Source organism: Heloderma suspectum, chromosome 1 (genome assembly GCF_057233095.1).
Source record: "Heloderma suspectum isolate Gila_16-S chromosome 1, 16-S_ref, whole genome shotgun sequence".
Classification (NCBI taxonomy): domain Eukaryota; kingdom Metazoa; phylum Chordata; class Lepidosauria; order Squamata; family Helodermatidae; genus Heloderma; species Heloderma suspectum.
The window spans coordinates 177,636,000-177,654,328 of NC_139458.1; the positions used below are offsets into that span (position 1 = coordinate 177,636,000).

General features: G+C 44.6%; 1 protein-coding gene across 1 annotated transcript in view; it reads right to left on the reverse strand.

Annotated features, from left to right (window-relative positions):
• Nucleotides 1-18,329, reverse strand: part of ACVR1 (activin A receptor type 1) — a 99,417-nt gene that overhangs the window by 19,477 nt on the left and 61,611 nt on the right. Inside the window, exons 3-5 of the mRNA XM_084811137.1 lie at nt 13,365-13,625; nt 12,469-12,686; nt 1,812-1,911 (exon numbers count right to left, since the gene is read on the reverse strand). Coding sequence (XP_084667263.1) covers nt 1,812-1,911; nt 12,469-12,686; nt 13,365-13,625 — 579 coding nt within the window. The remainder of the gene's footprint in view (nt 1-1,811; nt 1,912-12,468; nt 12,687-13,364; nt 13,626-18,329) is intronic.

Here is an 18,329-nt window from a genome sequence, read left to right on the forward strand (position 1 = left end):
TTTCCCCAATGCTCGGACCCAAGCTCTTTTAACTACAAAGGCCAGGGACTGAATCTGGGCACATATGCATGCAAAGTACATGCTCTTCCACTGAACTACGGCCTGTCTCCTGCCAGGTGGAGTCTCATGGACACTGACCAAGTGTTTCACAAAGGAAACAGCGGTTCCTCTTTGGCGTATAAAAGAACAAACAAAAATGTACCAATAAGTCTAGTATAAGCGAATGACACTGCATGCATGAGTAGTACGTGAGCTGCACGTGAGATACCCTCTGTTCAACCTGAACAGTCTAAAATAAGTTTTAATTCAATTCAGTGCCACCTGCTCTCTTTGGTAGCAATGCATGTCTGAAGTTGGTCTCTCATTTCATTGCCTTATTTCTGGCACATGTCCATCAGTGACAGGTGTAATCGAGGGTAAAGGGACACATGACACCTATGAGAGGCACTGGTGTTGCACAGAAGGGGCTTCCTGTCCAAGAATTCCACTTGCAGCCTCTAAGGGAGGCTGACCATGCTCTCTTAGAACAGAAACTGCCTCTCTTACAAGAAGACCCAGTTTCTAAACACATACAGATGCAGCGGTGACTCCGTAAGGATGAAGATCATCGTACAGACAAATGCAGGTAAGATCAGCACAAAGGACTGGTTGAGAATACTCAAGGATTATGGGCACTAGATACACTTGAGTTGATTCTTTTTTCTTCCACCTTCAGAATTTGATGTTCCCAGTTAAAACAACTTAGCTATGTGCCTTCAGCAATGGTTATCACACACGGGGGAAGAAATTCCGTACGGCAGAATGTTGTGGGAGTGATGGACACATTGCCCCTTCCCATGTGATCTGCCATTTTAAAAGGTTACTGGAATGGCATCCACTGTTCCTGTGTCCTAAGAACAGAGGGCTCCTTCCACTCCATGAATTGCATGGGGTGGGGGAGGATGCAGAGAGACGCTCAGCAACAGATGGAAAAAGGGTTATTCAGACTAGCTGTCAATTGCCACCAGGAATACTTTCATATTAGACTGCAGGTCACTTCTGCAGCTATGCTCCACCATTCTGAACCTAAATGAACCAGGATTCCTAAATAAAGACCTTCTTAACTAGCAACAGTATACAACAGCAAAGTTGTGTATAACACATAACTGGAAATCTCCCAAGCAACCATCTGAACAGTGGTGGATTGCTAAGATTTGGGAGACCATTATTATGTTACAAATAATAGCAAGTGTAACAAGCAAAGAATCCCAATTTTTTTAAAAGGTATTATGTCAGCATGGTTTCCATTTATCTTCTAAGTGGAAGCCCCTCAAACGTCTTATTGTATTTCCAATCAAATACAGACCCTTTTTTTCTGACTATGATTTGGCTACATAAGTTACACATCCAAATGCTCTCAACAGCTAGCGATCTTCTCCTTATCCTGTTTTACTCCAATTGTCTCACAAGCTCACCCAAGATATACTCAGGACTGTAATCAGCGTGTTTCCTTTCCCCCTTAATTAGCGATCTTGTTTTATTGTTACATGTGTTCTTTTTTTCTGTTGCCTGTATTTTATTTCAAAATAAAATTCCATGTTAAAAAAAGAAAAAAGGTCATCCATAGTTGCTACTTTGTCGCCTGAATGAAGAAGGGTTAAAATTGTGAATCCTGCGCCATTTGGATGCAGCACTTCCAAAAATGAATCAAATAATATTCCTTTCACATTTCCCACAGGCTCACGGCTCAACTTTTAGTCCTGTTATTTACACCACATGCACAGAATGCCTGAGAGGCTGTCCCCTCCAGAATAGGTCAGAAGGTCACCAACCTACACACTCCAGCAGTGTAATCTGGCGAGCCACGGTTCTTTGTACCAGGAAAGGGAGACCAGAGCCACTCCCAGATGTACAGGAATGGTCCAATAAATCCTGTGTAGAAAAGACCAAACGTTTGGGTACTAAAATTCAAGTGGAGCAGGAGTAGACATTCTCTCACCTGTCTCTGATCAATGAGACCACCTCCTCCTGAGCAAGTCTGGAAATCACCCTAGCAGTGATGCTATTGCATTACCTGCTAGCATGAACAAACAGAGAAGTAGACAGACATGACTCTCACGGAGCCAACAGAGGCTGCAATCCCATGCACACTTACCTGGAGTGAGATCTATTGAACTCAATGAGGTTTACTTCTGAGTAGACATGTACAGGATTGCACTGTAACTGTTTTTAAATGGCTAACATATCATTCAATGAGCACTTAATGCTCCTGCTAGTGCCCTTAACATTTTATCTACTGTAATCTTAACTGGTATGTGAAATGACTCTTCAACCATCCCTCCTCTGTTTAAGCTTGCAGACCTCTCTGGTCTTCCCCAACCTTGAACTCCTTGACAATTTATGCTATGATTTTCTACATCACAAAAAGGGGGTCTCTTCCTTCCAGTGAATGGGAAGCTAACATTCGCAGACTTTCCAAAACTGCAAGTCACATCACTGTGCAAGTGTGGGAAAGTATGGACAGATTGTGTTTTATTAGAAATATCAGCTGAATTAGTCAAAACTGAACAATTAAGTTTTGTTTTAAAAAGTCACCTTTGTGAATGCATGATGCAGAGATTAGTGGAATATAACCCCTTCCAGTTGCCTATTCAGGTTTTAAATGCAGAGTATTACTCATTTCTGAAAACCACTCCTATTCAGCATTATAACTTATAGCTTTATATAAGCCACTCAAGCCTCTGATGTGCCTTCTCAGTTGGGAAGCTTGTGTGTGCACGTGTAGCTTTTGTTGCCAAATATTAGATTTCCAGTTACCAATGTGTGATCAAACAAATTACATTTTGTCTATTTCCTTCAGAAATATAAATATCAATTGCAATGTTCTCTTGAAAATATGCATTCCAAGAAGTAAAAATTCAATTGTAACATAATATAAAATTCCTTATATTAATCATCTTTTCTCTGCCTTCTGCAAAACTGACTAAATTTCACCAAAAACAACAAACTTCAAATTCTATTCAGCCAATCATGTATTAACGGTTCATGTGACTTTTGGTATTTAGAGACCTATTCTAGCCGCTGTAATAAAATTAGACATGGACTGGGTTCACATGACATGGCAACCCATCATGGTTGTCATGTGAAACAAGCCACGGTGGGTTGTTCTGTCGTCCGAACCTGAACTGCTTCCCACAGGCCGACTTGTTTGGAGGCAACAAGCCACCCTGACAACCCATGGCTTGTTCTAGGGGCTGTTTTAACCATGATGTGTTGCCATGTTGTCCAAATCCAGCACAGCCAACACATCACGGGTTGCAGCAATTGGGTACAGAACTGCTCAGCAAGAGGAGCAACCCCCCCCCCGCCGCTCTTCCTGGTCGTGCCCTCCCTCGGCAGTGACAGCCGCTCCAACCATGCTCAATCCGAACTTAGAAGGGGCTGTCACTCATTCGCCAATCCCCTTTATTTATTTATTTATTTATTTTTGGTCCTGGACATTTGAACAAGTGGAGCCGTAATATTTTTTCAGCCCCAGAAATGTGCACAAATGTGTTCACATTATTATTATTATTATTATTATTATTATTATTGGCTGGTTTTTCACAGTTGTGCAAGTGCACACTTGCAGCTGTCAGACGTGTGTCAGACTTGCATGTTTCAGCTGCCAAGGGAATGAAGTGCAATATGAAACATACAAAGAAATTGACAAGATGAGACTGCAAACAGGCTAATTTGACAGCTGTTGACAGTGACAGGTCAGGAAAAGGGGACAAGGGCACCCGCACAGCAAGGTGATTCCTGGTGTCTTAAGTGCTGAACTGACACTTGTGGGTGCCCTGCTTCCATTCCACATTTCCCCGAGTCTCCAGCAAGTCCTTTTAAAGAGAGATTTAGGCTCCCCCACTTTTCATGGCTTCCAGATGTAAAATTAATGGTACTATAGAAGCATGTGCTGATTCTTCTTATAATATTTTCTATCTATATTTAGAGCAACTACCAATTGTTAAAAACATATAGCACATTTCTTTATTCTAAAAGAGCTAAGAATCTGACAACAAAAATTTAAGTTCCGCATAGGATGATATTATAAATTTTTCAGGTATGGCCACAAGGTGGCAGCAAAACAATTTACTTGGTCCCTTCAAGAGAGAATACCTAAGGGATGATGGACATCTTACTGATACTACATACAGTGGTGTAGTCCCTTGTGCTGCAACAGTATTGATAGTCATACCATCAAATCTGCAGCAACACCGCCACCCACCCATTCCTGGCGTAACTCTAATGAAAGTACCAGCAGAGTTGCAAGACTGAATGGAGCCAAAAAAACACCTGGGAATACATTCTGACCAGGTTCATGTAGTAAATATTTATATTGTTTTACCATGGTTTAAAGTCAGTTAAGTAAGTGCTGGGTTTTGCTTCTTAAGGGACACTGCATTTCTCCTAATCTTTCCGCAAGCATGGGTTCCACAAGAATGAATGGTTCCTTTAGGACTCATTTTTGTTATCTTAGAGGCCTGTGCTCAAAACCAAGTCAATTTTAGCATGAACGTCTTAATTTCTCAGACATCTCTCTTAGTTCAAGTATTTTTTCATACCGGAGGAAAAAATGAAACTACAGTGTACTCCGTACCACACAATATTGGAAATTCAACATCACAGCTGCTTTAATGGCCACGTCACATAGGATTTAGTGAGTCCAAAAATGGAACCCAAAATTGATGTATTTATTTTCTCTCCAGGTATACTAGGCTCAAGCTTGACCCAAACATACATTTATATCAGTAAATTCCAATCAACTTGAGAGATCCAGTCTCTTCCAACTGCTCCCCATTTCTTTGGAATGCCTGGCCCAGCATCACCCAGCCTCCAAAACATCCCTTGGATGTCTACACTCTTCAAACCTCTGCACAAGTTGTGTGCGAGGTACCTTAGGGAGCACCTTCTCCCCTATGTCCCTAGGGAAGGAGCCTGGGGAAGGAGGACCAGCCAGCAGCTGCACCGGGTGGATCCTGAGCCTGCTTCTGCCCCCGCCCACAGGTACTTAAGGCGGGGCTGCCAGAGGCTGCTCGGGAAGGAGCCTGGGGAAGGAGGACCAGCCAGCAGCTGCACCGGGTGGATCCTGAGCCTGCTTCTGCCCCCGCCCACAGGTACTTAAGGCGGGGCTGCCAGAGGCTGCTCGGCAAGGAGCACTTAGCATCGCGAGTCACGTAGGATCTGAAGACCCACCCACCTGCCTCTCCAGAGACACCAGCAGCCACAGTACCAGCAGCAAATAGCAGCAGCAGAGGGCAGCAGCTTAAAGACAAGGGAAAGGTGCAAACGTGGACTTTATCTGCTCCTTCTTAGCTGCTGTTCTCTTTTATCTCTTTTATCTTTTATATTCTTTTAAACTGTTGTGCATTTTATATTCTAACATTTTAATATGTGCCTGGGAGGACTATTGGGCAACTCAGGGGGTGGGGGAGGTGCCACCATAACTGTGGTCACGGGCAGGGGGAGGTATGGCGTTGGGGGATTAACAGGCCAGCTGAGGAGAAGAGGGGCTAGACACCTTACAGCTGTCCCCTCTTCTGGTTCTTCCCCCAACCTGATGATTCCTGGCAGCCTTACCAGTCTGCCCTCGGGTCTGGTGGTGCTGCTGCTGAATGCCAGGTCGGCCCAAAATAAAATCTCCCTCATCCATGATTTGATTGCGGATGAGGGGGCTGACCTGGCATGTATTACTGAGACCTGGGTGGGGGAACTGGGAGGGGTCACTCTCTCCCAGCTGTGCCCTCCTGGGTACTCGGTGCAGCACCAACACCGACTTGAGGGTCGGGGAGGGGGGGTTGCCGTGGTCTATAGGAATTCAATCTCCCTCTCCAGGCTTCCTGCTCATTCGAGTGCAGATCTTGAGTGTTTGTACCTTGTGTTGGGTACCCGGAACAGATTGGGGATTCTGTTGGTGTACCGCCCACCCCGCTGCCCATCAGACTCCCTGCCTGAGCTGACGGAGGTGGTCTCGGACTTGGTGTTGAGGACCCCCAGGATGATGGTCCTGAGGGATCTCAACTTCTATGCCGAGGCCGCTGTATCCGGGGCGGCTCAGGACTTCATGGCCGCCATGACGACCATGGGGCTGTCCCAACATGTCATCGGCCCAACGCATACAAAAGGACACACGCTTGATCTGGTTTTCTCGACTGAGCAGGAGGATGGTGATCTGAAAGTGGAGGAATTAACATCTGTCCCTTTGTCATGGTCAGATCACTTCCTGCTGAGGTTTAGACTCCTGGCGGCCTTTCCCCTCTGCAAGGGTGGGGGACCTATTAAAATGGTCCGCCCCCGGAGATTAATGGATTCTGATGGATTCCAGAGGGCTCTGGGGGATTTTCCTGCTGGTATGGCTGGTGCTCCTGTCGAAGCCCAGGTCGCTCTGTGGAATGCAGGGATGACTCGGGCGGTTGACACGATCGCGCCCAAGCGCCCTCTACCTCTGAGCAGAGCCCGGCCAGCTCCTTGGTATACACCTGAGCTGAGGGCAATGAAACAAGAGGGGAGACGGCTAGAACGCAGGTGGAGGAAAACTCGTGCTGAGTCTGACCGAACACAGGTAAGAGCCCACTATTGAGCCTACTCTGTGGCGGTGAGGGTGGCAAAGAGGCAGTTCTTTTCCACCAGCATTGCATCTTCTCAGTGTCGCCCGGCGGAGCTTTTCCGAGTGGTTCGCGGCCTGTTACATTCTGGGCCAGGGAGAGAGACGGTGGAACCTTGGTGGCGCGCTGTGACGAGTTTGCGCGGCACTTTGAGGATAAAGTCACTCAGATTCGTCATGAATTGGACACCACGATTAATGCAGTTCCATTGGTAGAGGCATTCAGAGCACCGTCTGGTCCAGTTTTATTGGATGAGTTTCAGTTACTGAGGCCTGAGGATGCGGACAAGGTGCTTGGCCAAGTCCGATCGACCACTTGTGTGCTTGACCCTTGCCCTTCATGGCTTATTAAATCAAACAAGGAGGGGTTGTCCGGCTGGGTCCAGGAGGTTGTAAATTCCTCCTTGAGAGTGGTGCCTGCCGCTTTAAAAGAGGCGGTAATTAGACCACTCCTGAAAAAGCCTAACCTGGACCCAGAGGATGTTAACAATTATAGGCCAGTGGCCAACATCCCCTTCCTGGGCAAGGTGCTTGAGCAGGTGGTTGTAGGACAGCTCCAGGCACTCTTGAATGAAACGGATTATCTAGATCCATTTCAATCGGGCTTCAGGCCTGGTTTTGGAACGGAAACTGCCTTGGTCGCCCTGTGGGATGACCTCTGCCGGGAGAGGGACAGGGGGAGTGCGACCCTGTTGATTCTCCTGGACCTCTCAGCGGCTTTCGATACCATCGACCATGGTATCCTTCTGGATAGGTTGTCTGGGTTGGGAGTAGGAGGCACTGAAGGTGGTGCTGGGGGATTACTGCTCTGTGCCATGGCAATTGTGCCATGGGGTTCCACAGGGCTCTATTTTATCCCCCATGCTGTTTAACATCTACATGAAACCGCTGGGGGAGGTTATCCGGAGGTGTGAGCTGAGGTGCCATCAATATGCAGATGACACCCAGCTCTACCTCTCTTTCTCATCAAAACCAGGTGAGGCAGTGGCTGTTGTGAATCAGTGCCTGGGCACGGTAATGGACTGGATGAGGGCTAATAAACTGAAACTCAATCCAGACAAGACGGAGGTACTGTTAGTGGGTGGTTTGTCTGCCCGGCTAGGTGATAGTCAACCTGTTCTGGAGGGGGTTGCACTCCCCCTAAAGGATCAGGTTCGTAGTTTGGGGGTGCTCTTGGATCCAGAACTGTCACTTGAGGCACAGGTGAACTCAGTGGCACAGAGCACTTTTTATCAGCTTAGGCTGGTATACCAACTATGCCCTTATCTGGATAGAGATAGCCTAGCTACAGTTATCCATGCTCTGATAACTTCTCGTCTGGATTACTGCAATGCGTTATACGTGGGGCTGCCTTTGAAAACGGTCCGGAAACTTCAGCTGGTCCAAAATAGGGCAGCAAGATTGTTAACAGGGACTGGCCTGCGAGCTCATATTACGCCAGTACTTTTCCAGCTGCACTGGCTGCCAGTCCATTTCCGGACCCGATTCAAAGTGCTGGTGTTAACATTCAAAGCCCTTAACGGCTTGGGGCCAGGTTACCTGAAGGATCGCCTCCTCCCATATGTGCCTGCCCAGACCTTAAGATCATCCTCAGCGGCCCTTCTCCGTGAGCCCCTGCCAAAGCAAGTGAGGCAGGTGGCTACTAGGAGGAGGGCTTTTTCTGCTGTGGCACCCCGGCTCTGGAATGAGCTCCCTACTGAGGTTCGCCTGGCGCCTACATTGTATTCCTTTCGGCGCCAGGTGAAGACCTTTTTATTTTCCCAGGCATTTTAGCATTTTAGCTTTCTAAATTTTTATCTTTGCTGTTTTAAATCTGTATTTTAAACTCCTGCACTGCTGCTAGGTTTTATTGTGGTTGTATTGTTATATTGTGGTTTTAATGTTCTGTATATTTTAAATTGTTTTATTGTGTGTTGTTTGGTTTTCATTTTTGTGAACCGCCCAGAGAGCTTCGGCTATTGGGTGGTATAGAAATGAAATAAATAAATAAATAAATAAATAAATATGTCCCAGTCCACCACCTAAGATACTCTGAGGGCTCTCTGATGCAGCTGCCTAATGTGAAATTGGCAGCCACACGCAAGAGGACCTTTTCCTTTGCCACTCCTTGGTTGTGGAATGACCTGCCGGTTGAAATGCAACTGCTGTCCTCTTTGAAGGTTTTTATGCAGGCATTAAGACAGATGCTATTATTCCGGCAGGCCTTCCCTTTTTAGAACTCTTGTTCCTTTTGCTGACCTTTGTATACTGGTTTTAAGCTGTGTTGTTTTATTGCTGGATTTTTTTAAAAAATGTTTTTAGTTCAAAGTTGTTTTTAGTTATGTGTCGTTTGTATATATAGTCAGTATGCTTTTATGTAAATGTTTTTTAAACTTTGCACATTGTATTTTAATGTTTTAACTTTTGTAAACCACCTGAGAGGTTCGGCTATGGGGCGGTATAGAAATGTGATAAATAATAAATAATATCCTCCTTCAGTCCCATTTTTCCACTCCCTAGCAAAGCACTGTTTATATCCTTTTCTCATTCAAGCATCTCCCTTCCTACACACAAACACACACTCACTCACTCACTCTGCGTTCTCAGGAAGCAAGGGGTTCTGTTGTGTTAGCCACTGTGAGGGGGAAAGAGGGGAAGCTTCTGGTACAACAATGAGAGTTGTAATGGTCACACAAGGAGACATCTGAAAAATGTGCACAAATACACTTTAATCAGTGGGAAAAGAATGTGTACATTTCAAAGATGTGCACAATTGATGCATACAGTTGGAAAAATATGCCCCAGAATATGCACAGATTTTCAAGCAAAAAGAAAAAAAAGCTTGAAATCTGATAAGGACTCGAGTCAGAATGAGCTTTGAGATAGAATTTGGAGAACTTCATCGAGCTCAAGTTTTGTTGCATTGGAAGGACAGACACTGAAGCTGAAGCTCAAATATTTTGGCCACCTAATGCGAAGAGAAAACTCTCTGGAAAAGACTGTGATGCTGGGAAAGACTGAAGGCAAAAGGAGAAGGGGACAGCAGAGGATGAGATGGCTAGATAGCATCACCGATGCAATGAATATGAACTTTAGCACACTCTGGGAGAGAGCGGAGGACAGGAAGGCCTGGCATGCTATGGTCCATGGGGTCATGAAGAGTCGGACACGACTTAACGACGACAATAATAAATAATAAACATGGATTTCTAGCTGAATGTTAAGGATCCACTGATGGTCAGAAGCACCTTCCTTTTCCATAAGGACTCTTGAAGGCACTTCAAGGGGTTGGGAGCAAATTTGTCCTGAACACAAGACCCTTGCTCAAGGCTCAGAGGAACATTGCTTATTACCTGAGGGAAGGAGACACAGGGCCACACCGTGGACTATTCCTTCTTGTCTGATAGACCTATATTCCTTTCTCCAAAATTCACTGTAGCCTTTTTTTTTTTTTTTACTTTTTAAAAAATGTCTTAACATATAAAAAAACACTATTAAACCATTACATAAAATGTATCTGTCCTTACAATATATCAGGGTTGGGGAACTTGCAGTCCTCCAGATGCTGCTGAACTACAACTCCCAAGATCCTTGGTCATTAGCCATGCTGGCTGGCGCTGATGGGAATTAAGACTCCAGCAACATCTGGAGGGTTACAGGAGGGCTACAGGTTACCTCCTGTAGCCCTCCAGATTCTTACAGGAAGCCAGATTCCGGCTGAACATCAGGAAAAACGTCCTGACTGTTAGAGCAATACAACAATGGAACCAATTCCCTAGGGAGGTGGTGGGCTCTCCCACACTGGAGGTGTTCAAGACGAGGCTGGACAGCCACCTATTAGGGATGCTCTGACTTGGATTCCTGCATTGAGCAGGGGGTTGGACTTGATGGCCTTGTAGGCCCCTTCCAACCCTACTGTTCTATGATTTTATGATTCCCTACCCCTGCAATACATGAAGCCTAAAATGAAATCCAGACAGGCTCTTTCTGTTCTTTAGTTTTACCTCTCCTTCCTGGCTTCTAGTTAAAACACACACACACAGCAAAACCCAGGAATGGTTCCAGCCACTCTTATGTCTAAATGGAAGTTGAGTCGTTAAGGGTGCTTTTAAGTAAGGCATCGGCTGCATTCCAGGGAGTTGTGCAGATAGGTCCATGCACCTAGACCCTTGACTCCCCCCCCCCCAATGTAAAGGGCACTGATCTACCATTACAGGGAAAGCGCCTTTTAGAAACTGGTGCAGGTCACAGGTACAGATTCTGAAGGCAGCACAGAGGATCACAGTTCAAAAAGAAAAACACAAGACAACGTTCCTAGCGTGAGCACACAAGAACTTGGGCACATTTAAGGAGCAATCTGGACTGTGTCTATTTTGCAGACAAACCAGCTACCAAAAAAGGGAGGGGGGATCCCTCCCCCACTTCCAGATGTCACATCATGATCCAGATCAGCTTTCCCCACCCTGGTGTCTTCCAAGTGCGTTGTTGGCAATTCTCAGCATTCTAGCTAATATGGCTACTGGGGTGTTGTAGTCCCAACACATTTGGAGGCCACCAGGCTGGAGGAGGCTGATCCAGATTCTACACAATCCCCAAGTCCTAGATCACACATCAAGGCTGAGGACTTTGCCCATAAAAGAATAAAAGAAAGTCATTTTCAAACTCTTCCTTAGTGACATTTTGTTTTTTCCCTTTTTTGCTAACTCACTGTTACACACAAAGATTGCTTTATTATTTTGTTTCTCACATAACTGAGACTAGGTGCTATGAGCATACTATGCTAGTATGTTATCTCCACTAGCTCTTGGTCCCAATAGATATTTAAAGTGCTTCACAGCATGAGACCTCAGTATCTGAAGGATTGCTTCTTCCCATATGTACCTACTCGAGAAGCCCTTCTCTGAGTGTGCCTGCCTAGTAAAGCAAAAGGGTCTTTTCAGTAGTGGCCCCTCAGCCTACTTTAAGGTCTTTCTGGAGGCAAGCAAATACCTTCCCACCCCCACCCTAGGCTTTTAAAATTATGTTATAGTTTTATGTTGTATTTTGTGGTTTTAATTTTTGTGAACCACCCAGAGAGTTTCGGCTATTGGGCAGTATAGAAATGAAATGAAATAAATAAAATAAATACTGTTTTAGCTCTGTGAATTTTATTCCCTTGCCTTCAGATTTAAATTAATTACTGCAAAATTTCTTTTCCTCCATTTTAAAGTGATTTGTGATTTTACAACAGCATTTTTGCATTGTCTTTTTCTTTGTTTTGATCCATGTAAGCTGCCCAGAGAACCTTGGTTACAAGGACAGCTTATAAATTTGGACGTATAAAATACAACACAATGTATGTATATAAAATATGCAAGCATAAGTTAAATAAATAAATGTGAAGTCAGCAATTCCTCCAAGAAACAGTGAGAGCAATGTACATGGGATTCACCCCATTTTGTCCTTGAAAAAGGTAGGTCAGTCTGAAAGATGGTGACTTGCCCAAGACCACCCAGTTGGCTTTACATCTGAGTAAGGATTAGAATTCTGATCTCACCAGTCTAAGGCCAATACCCTATGCACTACCCAACCTGGTGCTCTCCAGATGTTTTGGACTTCAACTCCCATCAGCCCCTGCCAGCATGGTCAATGGTCAGTAATGACAGGAGTTGTCACCCAAAATTTCTGGAGGGCACCAGGTTGGGGAAGGCTGCACAATATCACATGTCTTGAGATCAGACTTTCCTAAAATGGTAGCGGAAAGGGAGATTGTGACAATATTGTGTGCAATATTGAACACTACATATTTTTGGCAGTCTGATCAGAAGCTAAAGCAAGGGAATGTTGTTATATGAATAGCAACAGGTCATAAGACAAGATTTACTTACTGCCAGTGTGCTGTCACCAACATTTGAGGCGATGAGTCCCTCAATTGTTCCGTATTCTGCATCCCTCGAATTGAGCCTTTCCATATAGTGCTGCTGCACTTTTCGGATGATCAGCACCCCGACTGCAGAAAATATTATCAGCACCATAATCGCTGCCATTATCAGAATGATAAGGGTTTCCATGGTGTAGCCCACTGCTTCCCCTTGAAGGGGATGCCCTTCGCAAGAGGAACAAAAACAGCAAGTTAGACAAGGCGTAATGCTGGCAATTCTGACAAAAGAGGCAAACCCAAGAGCGCTCTACACACAGTTGCTCGTGCGCATTACTGCAAATCCTCAACGACAATTTAAACGCAGAATTCAGCAGGTGCAGAATGACTCTGGGTGATAAACAGGACTGGAGTGGGGATGTGGAAAGCTAAATGAGAAGACAGAACCTAAGACTGCAAAATAATTCTTCCTAGCCCTGGCATTAATTCCCTCAGAGACATAGAACAGTCGAGCACGTAGACCTGGGAGTTGTAGCCCAAAAAATCTGGAGGGCAGCAGGTTAGAGAAGGTAGCCCTAGACTCATCGCACTCTCCCCTCAGTCTAGCACCAACTCCTGACTCTGGGCCTCATCCTTTAGCTGAAATCCTGAAGCCATTAATTCCCCTTGTACACAGATTACAGTCTTAGGTTTTCACGTCATTTGTTGATCTGTTTAAACAGACTGAGCACACACCGTCAACTTCCATGTCACCCATTTCCAGGTGCCTCATCATGATCCAAAACCACAGATTCAAAAAAATTCCCAAATCCTAGGTCTTACGCTAAGGCTGAAGACTTACTAAGAAAAGCCTGAACAATAAAGAGGAAAATTTTTTTTAAGGACGCAAAAGAAAGAACTTTTTACCCTTTGTTGGTAGCTGTGCTGTGATGTTGATGTTACACAGGTCTCCTTGACAGCATTCCACAGCTTGATCAGAAGATGGAGGTGTTTTGCAAGTCATTTTCCCTTGTTCGTAGACTCGGAAGCAGCCCTTCTGGTATACTTTAGCGCCATTATTGATGCTCAAGGAGGCAAAGCACTGATGGCCTCTGCAGCGGACTCCATTCCCACATGACATGCCTTCACACACACATTCATAGTCAGTCATTAGTTTTAGCTCATCGTCTTTATGGGTGGAGCAGGGGGAGGGGAAGAGAAAAGAAACATAATTCCATTAGGCCAGCTACCTGCAAACAAATGCATTCTGATGTATCCTCAACAAAAAAATATCAGCGATTCTGCCAGCATTTTGCTCATTTCCCACCCTGGGGACCATCAGAATTCGAAGAAACTGCAAGCTGTTCAGCATCTGCACTGCAAAGAGGGCTGGCTGTATTTTGACAAGCTTATGTTTTGAGGGTGCAAGCCAAGCATTTGAGAGAGGGGGGGGGCTCTCCACATTTCTGAGGTTTCATTCATCAAAACTTGAACATAAACAGAGTTCAATAGTAGTGAATGCAAACTGCTATGAATGCTTGATTCCCCAAAACTGCAGGTACATCAGCCTCTTAAAAAAATGTTACAAGTTTAGAATCTAGACATTAAAAATATGTCAGAAGTTTAGAACCTAGGGAGGTGGTGGGCTCTCCCACACCGGAGGCGTTCAAGACGAGGCTGGACAGCCAGCTGTTGGGGATGCTCTGACTTGGATTCCTGCATTGAGCAGGGGGTTGGACTCGATCGCCTTGTAGGCCCCTTCCAACCCTGCTATTCTATGATTCTATGAATCATACTCTGGAACGTTCGAAGCAAACCAAGACTCAGAATCTCTTTATCCTATAAAAGGTATCAACGTTCCTGTTGTAAAACCCAACAGCCTAAGTATATTCTTCAAAATAAGGATTCCACACACTTTTGTCAGTTCAGGTAACACACCAAGCTGCATTTAGCAGAACCGATGGTTTACAATCCCACCGTGAACCATGGTTTCCAATTCTGGCCTATTATCCACTTGCAAACTATGTTTGGTCAATGCAGATCTCACGTCAACCCACAGTTAAGATTCCCTAACCGTGGTTTACCGATGTCATTCAAGTGAGCGGCTGCGACACATTCAGCCAGGCTCCACTGGGACATGTGCACTCAAATGCCCCAAACCGACCAGGCTGCATCCCGCGGAAGAAGATTCCCAAAGGCTCTCGGTGCTCCCCCTTTCTTTCCAGACCTTTCTGTGACAACAGTCCCACAAAGCCACCCTAGCAGTTCTGGTTTGGAAAAGACGGCCCTTTACCACACAGCAGCATTTTTTTGCAAGAGGCAACAGCTGTCAGGTGTGACATGATGTATGTGCCACGAATATCTTCTCAGTGAGATAAACCAAAATTGATTCTTTTAAAAACTTCTTTCAGAAGGAAGGAAGCAAGTTTACCGGTTTTTATACAGGCAACCAGCCATGGAAAAAGACAGAGTGCATCTTGCTGGAGAGCACTTAAGAGTGTGGCGAGACAAATTTTCAACCCTGCAAGCTTCATTACAAAATGACTTAAGACCCAGACAGAAGAGAAAGAAGAGAGATAATACCCAGGCGTGTTTCAACTAGTTTCACTCATCATGAGTTTCAGCTTTACGAACTAGACAGATTCTTTAATTCAGTCTTCCTCAACCTGGTGCCTGCAATATGTGATAGACTTCAACTCCCATCATCCCCTGCTACCATGGCCCATACTGGCTGTGGCTGGTGGGAGTTGTGGTCCAACATGTCTGGAGGGCATCAGGTTGGGGGACACTGCTCTAATTTATTAGCACTTAGTAACACTTTTTAAAAAAAAATTACATTCATATTCAGTCATTTTTCCTCTTGCAAGGAACCAAAGACAGCTGACATGGTCTACCTCCTCTCCATTTTATCCTCAAAACAGCCCTGTGAGGTAGATTAGGTCGAGAGTCAGTGATTGGCCAAAGTCACCCACTGAGCTTCATAGCCAACTAGGGACTAGAATCCAGATCGCTGAGTCTCAGTCCAACACTCTAACCACCACACCACACTGATTCTTGGGACTCTCAATCATATTTCTTTCTTTTCTTTTTAAATCCTTTTTAATCTTCGATTAATGTATTTACACACTGAGGAAGTACATAAATGTGCCTGAAAGGGACACTTTCGCTTCAGTATAAAACAACTACGCTTGTTTAGACAGAAAAAAAGTCCTACAACTCCTAGCATTCCCCAGCCAGCCATTCTGGCCGGGGAATGCTGGGAATTATAGGGCTTTTTTTGTATCTAAACGTGCATAGGATTGCACCTTCAACAGTTAAACTAAATTGTTAAGTATCCAATGTTAGTCCTACATAGAGTAGACCCATTGAAATGAATGAGACTTCAGGTAATCACAACTAATTTAAGTCCCATTCATTTCAATGGGTCTACTCTACATAGGACTAACACTGGATACTACCCTTACCCTTTTTATCCATAGATAAGCTATCTAATTATTTTTCTTTTTATTGTTAAATATATTTTTATATTGTTTTGATACCTATTGTTAGCTGCTTTGAGTCGCCACTGGAAAAGAAAAGTGTGTTACAAAGATTAAATTAAATGAAAACTGAAAACATAGCCAGGGCAAAATGGCTGCACTTTTAACCATTACTTATGACTTATTTTTAAAAAGCACTACTCCACTGAAAACTACAAGAAATGATAACTAATTCGGGCAGTAGATGATGCTTACACAAAACCAACTCTTACACAGAACAATCCTATTACTCATATCACATATGAGTATATCTGTGATATGAAAAGAGTGGGAGGGAAGATATGCCACTGCTAAGCTTGTTGTGGCGAAGGGGCTTGCGTAACTCAGTGAAGCCATAAGCTATGCCGTGCAGGGCCACCCAAGACGGACAAGTCACAGTGGAGAGTTCTGACAAAATGTGGTCCACTGGAGAAGGAAATGGCAACTCACTCCAGTATTCTTGCCAAGAAAATCCCATGGAACGTATCACAAGGCTAAAAGATGTGATGCCGGAAGATGAGCCCCTCAGGTCAGAAGGTGTCCAATATACTACTGGGGAAGAGCAGAGGGAATTTCCAAGTAGCGCCAGAAAGAGTGAAGCGGCTGGGCCAAAGCCGAAAGGACACTCAGCTGTGGATGTGTCTGGTGGTGAAAAGAAAGTCCGATGCTGTAAAGCACGATATTGTTTAGGAACCTGGAATGTCAGATCAATGAATCAAGGTAAGCTGGAGGTGGTCAAACATGAGATGGCAAGATTGAACATCGATATCTTGGGAATCAGCGAACTAAAATGGACAAGCATGGGTGAATTTAATTCAGGTCACTATTATATCTACTACTGTGGGCAAGAATCCCTTAGAAGAAATGGAGTAGCACTCATAGTCAACAAAAGGGTGGGAAAAGCAGTACTGGGGTACAATCTCAAAAATGATAGCATGATCTCAGTACGAATCCAAGGCAAACCATTCAACATCACAGTAATTCAAGTCTATGCCCCAACCACTGAGGCCGAAGAAGCTGAGGTTGATCGGTTCTATGAAGACCTCAAACACCTTCTAGAACTAACACCAAAAAAAGATGTCCTCTTCATCATAGGGGATTGGAATGCTAAAGTAGGAAGTCAAGAAATCACCGGGATAGCAGGCAAGCATGGCCTTGGTGTACAAAATGAAGCAGGACAAAGGCTAAAAGAGTTTTGCCAAGACAACACGCTGATCATAGCAAACACTCTTTTCCAACAGCACAAGAGGCGACTCTACACATGGACATCACCAGATGGTCAATATCGAAATCAGATTGATTATGTCCTTTGCAGCCAAAGATGGAGAAGCTCCATACAGTCAGTAAAAACAAGACCTGGAGCTGACTGTGGCTCTGATCATGAGCTGCTTCTTGCAAAATTTCGGCTTAAATTGAAGAACGTAGGGAAACCATTCAGGTATGACCTCAATCATATCCCTTATGAATATACAGTGGAGGTGAGGAATAGATTTCAGGGATTAGACCTGATAGACAGAGTGCCTGAGGAACTATGGATGGAGGTCCGTAACATTGTTCAGGAGGCAGCAACTCAATCCATCCCAAAGAAAAAGAAATGCAAGAAAGCAAAGTGGCTGTCTGATGAGGCTTTACAAGTAGCTGAGGAAAGAAGGGAAGCGAAAAGCAAGGGAGAAAGGGGAAGATATATCCAACTGAATGCAGAGTTCCAGAGAATAACAAGGGGAGACAAGAAGGCAAAGAAATCGAGGAAAGCAATAGAATGGGAAAGACTAGAGATCTCTTCAAGAAAATCGGAGATATCAAGGGAACGTTTTGTGCAAAGATGGGCATGATAAAGGACAAAGAAGGCAGGGACCTAACAGAAGCAGATGAGATTAAGAAGAGGTGGAACGAATACACAGAAGAACTATACAGGAAAGATCTTAATGTCCCTGATAGCCATGATAGTGCGGTCACTGAACTTGAGCCAGACATCCTCGAGAGTGAAGTCAAGTGGGCCTAAGGAAGCATTAGTAACAACAAAGCTAGCGGAGATAACAGTATTCCAGTGGAGCTATTTAGGATCCTAAAAGATGATGCTGTTAAAGTGCTGCACTCAATATGCCAACAAATTTGGAACACTCAACAATGGCCACAAGACTGGAACAGGTCAGTTTACATTCCAATTCCAAAGAAGGGCAATGCCAAAGAGTGTTCAAACTACCGTACAATTGCGCTCATTTCACATGCCAGCAAGGTTATGCGCAAAATCCTACAAGCTAGGCTTCAGCAGTATGCAGAGTAAGAAGCAGAGACATCACCTAGCCAACAAAGGTTCGTATAATCAAAGCTATGGTTTTCCCAGTAGCAACATATGGCTGCGAGAGCTGGACTA